This window comes from Scyliorhinus torazame, chromosome 19 (assembly GCF_047496885.1).
Source record: "Scyliorhinus torazame isolate Kashiwa2021f chromosome 19, sScyTor2.1, whole genome shotgun sequence".
Lineage (NCBI taxonomy): Eukaryota > Metazoa > Chordata > Chondrichthyes > Carcharhiniformes > Scyliorhinidae > Scyliorhinus > Scyliorhinus torazame.
Genome location: NC_092725.1, coordinates 60088591 through 60102884, shown reverse-complemented (window position 1 = coordinate 60102884; position 14294 = coordinate 60088591). Strand labels below are relative to the sequence as shown.

Sequence of the window (14294 nt, the reverse complement as noted above, 5' to 3'; positions counted from 1 at the left end):
CCACTCCATACAGTGCTGGGGAACCTCACTGCTTCCTTCCCACACCGGTAATCGTCGTCCAAGTGCGCTGGAGCTCCTTAAAAAGGGCCCAAAGTCCGTTCTCGGTGGGAGCTGCCGACCATGCGACCTACCCAGGCATAGCTGCAACCGGAAGTCCCTGGATTGCTTCTTCAATTGCTTCTTTGAGAAAGATAGCTGCTGAGATATGGGAACTGTTCAACAACATCCAAAGTCAGATTTTGTTGATCTTTGGCAGCCTGATTGAATGGAATATTCACAAGCCATATTCACCACACTGTAAAGATGGCAGGCGGTATGTGCATTTTGGTATAGATGCCAATATTTTACATATATTTCGAGCATTAAAAAGTGGCTCAGAGGAGATCTGATGGGTATATTCACAACCATGAGGGTCTCGATAGAGTAGATAGGCAGAAACTGCTCCCACCCATGAAAGGATGGGGAATGAGAAAGCACGGGGAATGAGAAAGCACAATTTCAAAATAATTAGTAAAAAAACAAATAATGTAAGAAAAAACATTAACGCAGCAGCAGGTTAGGATCTGGAAATCACTGTGTAAGACTGTGGTGGAGGAATGCTTAATTAACGCATTGAAGAATTGGGCTATCATCAGATAGAGATTATACAGGGTTACAAGAAGAAGGCGGAGAATTAGAGCTCGCCGATTTGCTCAATCAGAGGACCGGTACAAGCATGATGGTCCAACCGACCTCCTTCTTCAACGCAACAGTGCTGCGATTCTGCGTCCCCGGCATTAACAATAGCTTGAGACTGCCTGTGTGGAATTTGTACATTCTCCCAGTGTTTGCTTGGGTTTCCTCCGGGTGCTCCGGTTTTCTCCCACAGTCCCAAGATGTGCAGGTTAGGTGGATTGGCCACACTAAATTGCCCCTTAGTGAGCAAAAGGTTAAGTCGAGTTACAGGGATAGGGTGGCGGCATGAGCTTAAGTAGGGTGCTCTTTCCAAGGGCCGGTGCGGACTCAGTGGGCCGAATAGCCGGTTTTTGCACTGTAAATTCTATGATTCCATGTAGGTACAGATTTTGGTTTTGATGATGTTCAGTGAGATTCTGATCAATGGGGATAATTTTAGTATTGATGATGTTTAGGGAGATTATAATTATTTTGTATTTGAGTTGAAGATGTTCTGAATATCGCAGTGTGGACCACTATACAGTTGTCAGCATATTTTAAGTCTTGGCTATGCAGAGGCTCACTTTAGTCTTGGCTTTCAGTCTGTTGTTGTTGAAAAGTTTCCCATTGAGATGAAACTCAATCATGTCCCTTTGTGAAAGTTGGTCACAAACAAATTCTACGACCAGGTGGAGGTAGATATTGAAGATCCAATTCCAATACTAAAGGACTTAAATCTCTAATCCATTTTAAAGGACGGTTGCTGTCATAATGCTATTGTTAAAGGCACTGCTGAGGATCAAATCCGAGAAGGGAAACTTGAAACAACTGCGTCATGTTTGTTTTTTGTTTCAATTTGTATAGTATGAGGAGTTTTGAAATCCAGAAATGATGTTTGACTACTTATGATGATTTTATAACCAAGTAAATATTTATTAAGAAATAGAAAAATAAATGAAAGAGTTACACTTGAACACAACAATAGCTTCACACAGTATCAATATTTTAAGACTCTTCCACACAATCTTAATTTAACTACCTTCAGAACTACCCTTTCCCATATCTGTTCAGCAACTCCTTATTGATTTTAAAATCTATAGACGTCCAATTAAATTTACTACACAGTGCCTTTATTTCTCTTGAGGTTCTGAGGTTAACAGCAGCTGGTTTTTCAAATCTGGTTTTACTCAGCTTGCTGGGAGTCGAACAGCTATCCCTTATGGCTGCTGAAATCTAAAACAACTACCCTCATAGGTTTCAGTATCTCCTTAAATACGTTCTTTCCCTTTACTCTCTTCATTTAGAAACGTCTTTTTAGAAATGTTATCTCCCATAATTGATCAACTTGTCTTTTACTTTGCCTTTTAGAATTTAAAAGTAAATGCACTCTAGCCATACTTTAGCTATGATGCCTTTATTTCACACCCTGCTTATCTTCTCCTTTGAACCACAATAATCCAATCAAATCGACTCCTGTTCTGCCTTACTAAATTAGCTTATGCAAACATCCGTTTGAAGCATTTCTAGGCTCATTACCATAACAAACCGATAGATAAGAGTTACGTAGTCCTTTCCTTTAATTACTACTCATACCCCAACAGTTTTAAAAATGACAAGAATATCACAAACAATTATTACAATTTCTTGCGTTTTCCTGACAACATAAGGGAGTTGCAGGACAGTAAGAAATATTGCTGGACTGGAGGACTTTCCAAAGGGCTTCACAATTGATGGCAGTCAAAGGCCTTTGACAGATAAATAAAAGTCATGCAGAGCTCTTTTTGCTGTACTAGACACTCTTCTTGAACTTATCAAGGGACAAAGATTGTGTCTGTAGTTTCCCTGGATGGCCGGAAACCACATTGGGTCTCTGGAAGTATATCTTTGCCAATGGGTTGGAGGCAGTTCAGGAGAATTCATGCAAAAATCTTCCTCACAGTGAACAGAAGGGATTATGCCCCTGAAGTTCCCACAAATTGATTATCAACCTTATTGAAAAGTAAAACAATGATGGCTTTGCGGAAGTCAGAAGGATTTTTGTAAAAAAGATCTGAGAGTTTAGGTTTTATAGATCTCTGAAGGAAATGTTGCCCACATCATAAGTCTTGCTATTCTTCATCTTTTATAAGTGTTGGTGACGAGAGAAAGCGTGCTAGAGAATGCGTGTGTAGAGAGTACACACTAAACACAATGATGAATGCTGTTGCCATTTCAAGATACAGTGATGTAGAAATTGAAAGAGTACACTAGATTTCTGATGAATAGTATGTAATAATTAATTTCAGAATTACATTTGATAATTAATTAAATGGATGCCTGCTACTTTCTACAGAATACATTTTCTGATAGATACCCCATGGATTACATTGCAACATTCTTTTAGGATGATTATCAAAATGATTGAATTATGAAAATAAGCTGACCTTTGACGTAGCTGATGGCACTGAACCAGATGGAGATTCATCTCTTGAAGGTGTCAAAGAGGAAACAGAAGATCTTTCTCTATCTGTGAATAATAAAGCAAAATGAGATAAGTGTTTAATTCCAGGTTATATCTTTAAACACAAGAGGTCTAATATGTATTTTGTAAAGTTATTTTTGTCAAAAGAAAGATTGTTACTTGTCCTAAGTTAAGTATCCTCAGTTCTAACATTTTGATTTGGTGTTTCAATATGTGTAGCAATTTGTGAGGACAAGGCCAGAACTCTATCATTCTGCCAGGAAGTCTAAGAACGGTTGCCACCGCCTAAAGAACCCTTGTACCGACCCTCTCAAGGCGAATTCCACCCGCTCCAATTTAATGAACCCTGCCATATCGCTGAACCAGGATTCCACGCTTGGGGGCCTCGCATCTTTCCACTGAAGGAAAATCCTTCGCCAGGCTACCAGGGACGCAAAGGCCAGAATTCCAGCCTCTTTCACCTCCTACACTCCCGGTTCCTCTGCCACCCCAAATATTGCGAGCCCCCAGCCCGGTCTGACCCTGGATCCTACCACCCTAGACACCGTCCTCGCTACGCCCTTCAAAAATTCCTTCAGCGCTGGGCATGCCCAGAACACATGGGTATGATTTGCTGGGCTCCCTGAGCACCTAACACACCTGTCCTCACCCCCAAAGAACCGGCTCACCCTTGTCCCGGTCATGTGTGCCCTGTGCAGCACCTTAAACTGTATGAGGCTGAGCCTCGCGTACGAAGAGGAAGAATTCACCCTCCCTAGTGCATCTGCCCACGTCCCCTCTTCGATCTCCTCTCCCAACTCCTCCTCCCACTTACCTTTCAACTCCACCACCGAGGCCTCCTCCTCCTCCTGCATCACCTGGTAAGTTTCCGAGATCTTCCCCACTCTCTCTCTCCCCCCCTCCGAGAGCACCCTGTCCTGTACTGCGTGTGGCAGTAGCCGCGAGAATTCCACCACCTGCCGTTTGGCAAACGTCCTTACCTGCAAGTACCTGAAGGTGTTCCCCGGGGGAGCCCGTACTTCTCCTCCAGCTCACCCAAGCTCGCGAACTTCCCGTCCACAAACAGGTCCCCCAACGTTCGTATCCCTGCCCTGTGCCACCCCGAAAACCCTCCACCTGTTCTTCCTGGGGCTAACCGGTGGTTCCCCCGTAATGGGGTCCACGCCGAGGCCCTAACTCCCCCCCATGCCGCCTCCACTGCCCCCAAATTTGAGGGCCGCCACCACCACCGGGCTTGTGGTATACCTCCTTGGAGGGAGCGGCAGCGGCGCCGTTGCCAGTGCCCCCAGACTCGTACCCACACAGGACGCCGTCTCCAGCCTCTTCCATGCAGCCCCCTCCCAGAATTGATGAAAACCTTTACGCTGCAAGTCTCACAGTAAATACCCTTGAAAAAGTTGTAACTGGTTGAATGATTAGAATTTTAATTCTGCTCTAAATTTATAATTACTAATGAAAATCCTAACTGGCCCTAAAAACCAAATTTAACACTGGTCGAATGTTAAATTTTTCCATTATGATTAAAAATATTCCACACATAATAATAATTGCTTATTGTCACAAGTAGGCTTCAATGAAGTTACTGTGAAAAGCCCCTAATCGCCACATTCTGGCGCCTGTTCGGGGAGGCCGGTACTGGAACTGAACCAGCACTGCTGGCCTTGTTCGGCATTACAAGTCAGCTGTTCAGCCCACCGTGCTAAACCAGCCCCTATATTTTGGAAATAAAAACATTTTTATGGTTGGTTATGATATTTTAGCTGAATCTTGATCCAATACTGTATACCATTTTTTTTTACAACCTGAAATTTTAAATTAAAAGGGGTTCAGTGCTTTTAACTTCTAATTTGCTATCTGTAAGAATATTTCCATGTGACTGGCTGTTTACCCTGCTTTCTGGTATCACTGCTCTCAGATGCCTGGAGATCCCATTGACTTTATGCTGGATTTAAACTGTCATGTGGAAAGGGAAAGTTCACACCAAAGACGACCAGATTGTTGTAAGCAACTTGCTTAGAGGTCAGTGGTGAGTGCTGTTGTTTCACCACAGAGCACAAAATGCAGGCCATTGTTACAAAAGTTTCACATCTGTATGATTCATTATCCATCTTGATGAGACAGGAAAAACACCGTCCCATGTAACTACTGTCAGAGTAGACTTTCCGTCTCCACTTAAGAGGTAGCCTAATAAAAATCAAAACGTGACATCCAGTGCTCCAGTGCAGTTTCCAGTAAATCATTTGAAATAGTTCCTGACATCTGGGGTGAAATTCTCCGGAAACGGCGCGATGTCCGCCGACTGGCACCCAAAACGGCGCCAATCAGACGGGCATCGCGCCGCCCCAAAGGTGCTGAATGCTCCGCATCTTTGGGGGCCGAGCCCCAACATTGAGGGGCTAGGCCGGCGCCGGAGGAATTTCCGCCCCGCCAGCTGGCGGAAACGGCCTTTGTTGCCCCGCCAGCTGGCGTGAAAATGACATCTCCGGGCGGCGGCCGCTGACAGTTTCCCACGCATGCGCAGTGGAGGGAGTCTCTTCCGCCATGGTGGAGACCGTGGCGGAGGCGGAAGGGAAAGAGTGCCCCACGGCACAGGCCCGCCCGCGGATCGGTGGGCCCCGATCGTGGGCCAGGCCACCGTGGGTGCACCCCCTGGGGTCAGATTGCCCCGCGCCCTCCCCAGGACCCCGGAGCCCGCCCACGCCGCCTTGTCCCGCCGTTCAAAAGGTGGTTTAATCCACGTCGGCGGGACAGGCAATTTATCAGCAGGACTTGGGCCGGAGAATCCAGCGGGGGGGCCCGCCAACTGGCGCGGCCCGATTCCCGCCCCCGCCGAATATCCGGTGCCGGAGACTTCGGCAACCGTTGGGGGCGGGATTCACGGCAGCCCCCGGCCATTCTCCAACCCGGCGGGGGGGTCGGAGAATGACGCCCCTGATGTGAAATACCATAGAAGGATTGCAACTTACCATAAACTGGTCAACTTGCAATGCCAGATATCAGGTGACTTGTGGAAGCCACCTTATGTCAGTGGCCAGGATTTTATGGCCCCTCCCACCAGGTAGAATATCACGCCCCCACCAAGGTAAACAGCAATTTAAATGGCCCACTGCATCCACGGGGCAAGGGGGCCAGACATGCCATGGCAAGGTCATAAAATCTTGGACAGTGTCGTTTCTCGTTTTAAAAACGTATTTTTTAAACAGTTAAATATATGTTTGATCAGCCAATGAAATTAAAGATTAATACCACTCATGCACAAATCTCATCATTATGACAATATCAACTTTGGATATCATCTGGCTCAGCTGTGATGACATCCATAGTATGGTCATTTTCTCAGAGAGCACAGTGAATGTCACCACGCATATTTCATGCCTGGGAGTTGAGAGAGTGAGGGAAATTACTTGAAGTTACTTTTGGAAGTGCAAAGGTTGGTATTATTTTAAAATAAAAGCATGCATAATAGCCTTCTAAAAATTATCCACACCCAGAAACACAAGGAAGATTAAAAAAGTGAACTTCAGATCTAGAGACACTTCTGTGAATTATCACTCTCACTTCGCTTGTCAGCCTGTAGGGAATTATTCTTTCTGTATTATGGAAACATAAATGTCCTTGTTTTATTACTCATTGGTCAAAATAGCAATCAATCTTCACCTTTATAAATAAAATACAAATAGCAATTCACACTACACGCCCTACCTTAGTTAACTCTGATTGCAAATAGTTTTGGATTATCAACTCATCATGTAAACAGCAAAAATAACATTTCAATCAAAGCAATAATTTTATTAAACCTCACTAGTAATTGACACCATCTGCATAATGCTGCAAATGCCATTTCGAGGTGGGATACTGTACAGTTATTTTAATATTGAACTTCAAAATAATTGGGTACATTTTCCTAGCTTTAGATACTGTTGGATAATTTGGCTCTTGTTGAATGATGAAATTTAGCTGAGAAAATCCACAAGAGAAATAATATGAAACAAAAACAGGTCAGGAGAAAAAGTATGAAACAACAATGGCTGGGTATGAAGGACATTGAGCCAGAGATATGAAGCATTTTGGGCTGGTCATTTAAAAAACAATAAAAATGGAAGTGTTGAGTTTTTGTGCAAAATGAAAGGAGTCTCGAGTATTACTCTTAGCAAAGCAAGAATAAAAAAGGAAAAAATTCAGATGTACAGCACCCATATTGTATTCATGCAAACAAACTGCAGGAGATTGATATTCCAAGCCCCAAAATTGTAATTGTTAACAGTATATTAGACAAAAATGCCAATGAACTCAACAGGTAAAATGAAATGAAATGAAAATCGCTTATTGTCACAAGTAGGCTTCAAATGAAGTTACTGTGAAAAGCCCCTAGTCGCCACATTCCGGCGCCTGTTCGGGGAGGCTGGTACGAGAATTGAACCGTGCTGTTGGCCTGCCTTGGTCGGCTTTAAAAGCCAGCGATTTAGCTCAGTGTGCTAAACCAGTCCCTACAAAAACATAAAATTACACTGCATTACACTCTAAGGAATTTGAATCTGTGCAACCAAAGTAATTCTGCATTTTGTCATTATATTTTATAACAGGAAGAATTAAGAGGATTCATTTTATTTGCTATAATCGGTGATATTTTGCAAAAATACATAGTTTATTAGAACATTTGAAAAATCAGAAGTTTACAAAGCAATATTTGGGACCACCTGCACAACAGTTCAGAGAAGGGATACTTGTTCCAGAGTTTGGATTTAATATAGAATGGTGGGTCTTACTGAACCACCCATTGCTTGAAAGAATTTCAGCATGCACATCATATTGGAATGGAACTTAATTGAACTGAAACTTAACCAAATTATTTCTGTACCATTTTCTCAATTTATTTCTCAACTTTTTTCTTGCGAAAGGCTCCCACCTTATAGATATGTATGCAGCTTTAAGTAGAATGTGAAAGTTTGTGAAACCTGGCTATTGACAGATATTTTATGCCAAACCTGAAGATAACATTCATTCATAATAGAAATAAGTATATATTTGGGTCACATGTCATGTCAGTCAATATGCAAATGCGGGTACGGCACTGAGAACCCGGGTTCGGTCCCCTTCATTATAAACCAACCTACTTTGACTACAACTACTCATGCCCCTGTCCCTATAAGAACTCCATTCCATTCTCTCAGTCTCTCTGTTTCCATCGCATCAGTTATGGTGATGCCTGCAACACGTAGGGAACACTCTCTCCATGATACCCTGGACTACTCCACCATCATGCCCAACTCCTCATCCCTTTCCTACAACACCTTTCCTTGCAATCACAGAAGATGCTACACCTGCCCCTTCACCCTCCTCACCATTCAAGGCCCCAAACGCTCCTTTCATGTTAAGCAGTGTTTCAGTTGCACTCCCTTCAATTGGCCTGTTGTATTCACTGCTCTCAATGCAGTCACCTCGATATTGGGGAGACAAAACACAGACAGGATAACTGCTTTGGAGGACACCTTTGCTCAGTCTGCAAGCATGACCTCAACCTTCCTGTTGCTGGCCATTTTAACTCAGTACTTTGCTCCCATGCCCATCTTTGGCCTGCTGCAATGCTCTAGTGAAGCGCTTCGCAAGCTGGAGGAGCAACATCTCATCATCCAGTTGGGTACATTATGGCTCTCAGGACTCAATGTTGAGTTTGTCAGCTTTAGATTGTGACATCTCTCCTCCATCCTAAATCCTTTCCTAAAAAATAACCGATATGTGCATTGCCTGAATGCAACTCTCCCCTTTCCCCACACCAGGCAATCTGCCTTTTCAAAAAAAAGTTGCTCCATTTTATATAAATAGAAAATAATAGCAGGAGGAGCCATATGACCCTGCTCTGCCATTCATTATGATCATGGCTGATCATCTAAGTCGCTAGCCTAATCCCATATCCTTTGATCACGCTCACCCCAAGTGCTGTATCTAACTGCTTCTTGAAAACACAATGTTTTGGCCTCAACTACTTCCTATGGTAACAAATTCCACAGGCTCACCACACTCTGGGTGAAGAAAATTCTCCTCATCTTTTGTTGCAATCTCTCACAGCTACACTTTAATATCCAACACATTCTCTCTTTCTTTAGTCTGACGAAGAGCCAAACGGACTAGAAATGTTAACTTTGATTTCTCTCGTTACAGATGCTGCCAGACTTGCTGATTTCTTCCCGTCCTCACTTGGGGGGGGGGGGGGGGAGGGGGGGTACTGCCCATGTGTGTGGGGGTTGACATTGCCCATGGGTGGGGGATGTGGGGGACCCGAAGCTCACTTAGAGATCGGGGCACCCTTTCAAAATGGCATCCCGATCTCGGAGTTCAGCTCCCCAGTGATGAAGAAAATTCGAAGGATGGTTAAACCAGTGAGTAACGTCCCGAAAAAGTAACACAGTATCGTTAGATAGCGGTGGGGAACCTGCCAGCAGTTAACTCCGAACAAAACCCGCCACAAATGACACTTAAAAACTTTTCCATTAAATCGCAGAGTAGGTGAATTGGCCACGCTAAATTGCCCCTTAATTGGGGAAAAAATAAGAATTGGGTGCTCTAAATTTATTTTAAAAAAAGAATCGTTGACCCTTTTCTAATGTTATTTCCTTCTGTACGCACACTATTTATTACATCGCTTAAAAACTAAGAATAGAAAAAGCCGAAAAAGTTATAAATTCAGTATAAAAGGTCGAATGGCCTGCTTCTGCACTATAATGATTTGATAAATCTGGAGCAGAATTCATTTTTCTTCTCTCAAGGCCAGGGGAACTGAGGACTAGCATAGCATCCCTATTCATCCTTTGAATAGGATCAGAAGATTGAACATAAACCAGGAGTGCGCTCTCAAACAGTCGCCACGATATTAACATGAAGGCAGTTTCCAAGCAGTCGGGTGGAATTGTATGGAGGAGATTGGGAAGTCAACTGAACAAATTGCCCTTTATACCTAAACTCAATTACTAATTACCGTTGACTTCAGAATTTCAAGTTTCAAGCTGTGCAACGTATGTAATAGGAACATAGAAATTAGGAGAAGTAGGCAATTCAGCACTGCTCCTAATTTCCATTGCACCATTCAATTTCCATTGCTCCATTCAATCAGATCATAGTGGATCTCTTCCTGGTCTCAAAGATACCTCCCTACCTATTTTAAAAAAAATCCGAAATATATCTATCTCCCTCTTGAAACCATTTAATGATTAGGATTCTACCACACTATGGGGCAGCGACTTCCCCAAATTCACCATCCTCTGAGTAGTGCCTCGTAATCTCAGTTTTAAATCTACCACCTCTCAACCTATATCTGTGACCTCTTGTTGTAGATTGCCCCACAAGGGGACAAGCAATATTGAATTTAGGAATGAGAAATGAGCCGGATTTAATTAGGACCAAATTGTGCGTGAATATTTATCAAATAGTGATCATAACATGCTCAAGTTCAGTGTAATGTTTGAAAGTGGAAAGCACTAGTCAGCTACTAGAATTGGTAAAACATTAGAACAGTGGAAGACGTTTTAAGGAAACTTTAAACACAATGCAGAACCAGTTTATATTCCTCAGAAGGAAAAGCTCCACTTTGCAGAAAAAAAAGTCATGGACAACTAAAGAGTTAAGGTGACGAATGTGATATAAAATAGTTACTTTAGAGATAGGGGCAGCACGGTAGCATTGTGGATAGCACAAATGCTTCACAGCTCCAGGGTCCCAGGTTCGATTCCGGCTTGGGTCACTGTCTGTGCGGAGTCTGCACATCCTCCCCGTGTGTGCGTGGGTTTCCTCCGGGTGCTCCGGTTTCCTCCCACAGTCCAAAGATGTGCGGGTTAGGTGGATTGGCCATGCTAAATTGCCCATAGTGTCCAAAATTGCCCTTAGTGTAGGGTGGGGTTACTGGGTTATGGGGATAGGGTGGAGGTGTGGACCTTGGGTAGGGTGCTCTTTCCAAGAGCCGGTGCAGACTCGATGGGCCGAATGGCCTCCTTCTGCACTGTAAATTCTATGATACTATGATATTAGTTAATGTAATGTAGAAATAAGTCACTTTGATTCTGGCAAGTAGAGACAAAGGATTTTAGACCGCATGGGAAAAAGCAGGAAGAGGTGTGTCTATGAGAGTGATGCTGAATTGATAGGGGCCGGAGAAAGGGATTGGAAGTGAGCCAATCAGAATAGATCAAACAAGTCAGGAGGGACATAGGGTGACCTATGGGTGTCGAGTATGTGAAACTTGATGCCATTTGAATGTATCAGTACTGATCTCTTTGTCTGGGACATTCACTTAGTTCCCGGGGCTGCAGAAAGCAACATGTTATCTGTACCACTGTGGATTAGGTAGCTTGCAAGCTGAATAAAATAACTTTTGTTATACTTGCAAATCCCTCTCGACTTTTATTGAGGCCAGACTGACGGATAAAGAAATTTGGGAATCAACAAAGGGACGGCATAAAACTAAAAGGCTTACCAAAGTGCAAAAAACATTACAGATCTACCGAATGGAAAGATACAATGATCAGCAAAGGGTCACAAAGCATCTTAGAAGAGCTACTAATCGGGATTAAGAAAGGGACATCAAGATCAATAAGAAGTTTTATAGTTAAATAAAGGGAAAATGGGTGGTCAAGAGAAATGTGGGCCGCTAAAGACTGAAATGGGTATTGTCAATGAATATGAGAAATAGCAGATGTGTTGAATAATTACTTTACCTCAGTATTTATAGACAAGCTCTTTCACTATAGCTACAACACTGGCATCAACCAAAATGAAAACTGCCCATGTGTGTTCCTTACAGAAAAGGAAGACAAATCCAATCCAAATTTCCAACCAATTAAACCTACACTCAATAATCGTCAAAGTGATGCAAGATCTCATTCACAGTGCTGTCAAGCAGCATTTATTCAACAATGAACTGCTAACCGATACACAGTTGGTGATCAACCTGGGGCACTCGGCTTCAGGCATCATTACAGCCTTGGTCCAAAAATGGACAAAATAGCTGAATTTAAGAGGGAAGTAAGAGCAACTACCCTTGGCATGAAGGGATCTTCTGACAGAGTGTAGCATCAAAAAGCCATGTTGAAGTCAGAGGGAATTTTCCTATTGATTGAAGTCATACCTAACACAAAGGAAGATGGCTGTCGTTGCTGGAGGTCAATGATCTCAACTCCAGAATATCACAATAGAATTCCTCAGCTCAAACCATCTTCAGCTGCTTCGTTAATGATTTTTTTCCATCATAAAATCAGAAGTGAATACATTCACTGATGATTTGCACAGTATTCACCACTATTCAAGACTCTTCAGACATTAAAACAATCCATGCCCATATGCTGCAAAATCTGGACAGCATTTGAACTTGGGTTGATAATTGGTAACATACCCACCACACAGGCAATGATCATCTCTGACAAGAGAGAACCTAATCATCTCTCCCTGATAATCAACATATTATTCTCGCTGAATCCCCAGTCATCAACGTCCTCAGGGTTACCAATGACAGGAAACTGAACTAGATTGGCCATATAAATTCAGTGGTTACTCGAGCAATTGGGAATTTGTTTTTAAAAATTAATTTACGGGAATTGGATGTCGTTGGTTGGTCAGCATTTATTGCCCATCCCAAGTTGCCCTTCAGAAGGTGGTGGTGAGTTGACTTCTTGAACTGCTGCAGTCCCGGAGGTGTAGCTACACACAGTGCTGTTTGGGAAGGAGTTCCACGATTTTGACCGAGCGACAGTGAAGAAACGCTGATATGTTTCCAAAATGGAAAAGAGGTTTGGGGGGAATTTGAGGAAAACATTTTTTTACCAAGAGGGTGGTGACGGTCTGGAAATGCACTGCCTGGGAGTGCGGTAGAGGCGGATTGCCTCACATCCTTTAAAAAAGTACCTGGATGAGCACGTGGCACATCATAACATTCAAGGCTATGGGCCAAGTACTGACAAATGGGATTAGGTAGGCAGGTCAGGCAAGTAGAGAGTATTCCATTAGACTCCTGACTTGTGCTTTGTAGATGGTGGACAGGCTTGGGCGGGCGCAGGAGGTGAGCCACTCGCTGTAGGATTCCTAGCCTTTGACCTGCTCTGGTAGCCACAATATTAATGTGGCTAGTCCAGGTCATGTTCTGATCAATGGTAAACCCAAGGATGTTGATTGTTGGCATTCAAGATGGTAAAGCCATTGAATGTCAAGGGGCGATGGTCAGATGCTCTCTTGTAGGAGATGGTCATTGCCTGGCACTCATGTGGTGCAAATGTAACTTGCCACTTGTCAACCCAAGCCTGGATATTGTACAGGTCTTGCTGCATTTGGAGAGTCCCTAAATATAGGGAAACCCCAGAGTGCAGGGGCTCACCCACATGGTAAACGCACAGTTGCCGGTCATGTTGGGTGCCCCTGCACAAAGGCAAACCCCGGAGCGCAAGGGCCCGATCGCATGGGGAGAGCAGTACCCACGGTGATCTTCCCTAATAAAGGGAAACCCCGGAGTGCAGATTTGTGTCCGTCAGGTAAATATGGTTGATTCCGCAAGAACGTGGGGGGACAAAAAAAAAAAAACCATCAGGATAGTCACCTGGAATGTCAGGGGACTTAAAAGATCCAGAATCTTCGCCCACCTGAATGAAAGCTGCTTTAGTCTTCCTCCAAGAGACTCACCTGAGACAGAAGACCGGACTGCAGGTAAGGAAGGGCTGGGTGGGACAGACCTATCATTCCTGCTATGGGATGATGACTGGTTTGGGGGGGGGGGGGGGGGGGGGGGGGAAGACGATGTTTACTATGCTGAGGATGGTTACGGACCCAGGGGGACGCTACATCATGGTCAGCAGTGTCCTGGATGGGCATTGGTGGTCCTAGTGAAAGTGTACGCTCCCAACAAGGGGTTTGTAAAGACCGTGGCGGAAATCCCTGACATAGGCACACACCGACTGATCATTGGGGGGTGGCAAAATACTTTAACTGTATACTGGACTCACGGACGGACAGGTCGAATCTCAAAATGGGAAAGATTCCCAACATGGCGAAATAATTCAGCTTCTTCATGGAGCAGATGGGGGCAGTGGACCCATGGAGGTTCACCCATCTTTAGCTGCTTCATTAATGAACTCAGGGAAGAATGCGTTTTTCTTCTCTCAAGTACATAATGTATAGTCATGAATCAACTTCTTTGTAGTGGGAA

General features: G+C 43.7%; 1 protein-coding gene across 3 annotated transcripts in view; it reads right to left on the bottom strand.

Annotated features, from left to right (window-relative positions):
• The window catches only part of pphln1 (periphilin 1), a 221779-nt gene that overhangs the window by 85786 nt on the left and 121699 nt on the right, over positions 1-14294 (bottom strand). For all 3 annotated transcript variants that reach the window (XM_072484379.1, XM_072484381.1, XM_072484380.1), the window contains one exon: positions 3078-3160. In XM_072484379.1, the coding sequence (XP_072340480.1) occupies positions 3078-3160 (83 nt within the window). The remainder of the gene's footprint in view (positions 1-3077; positions 3161-14294) is intronic.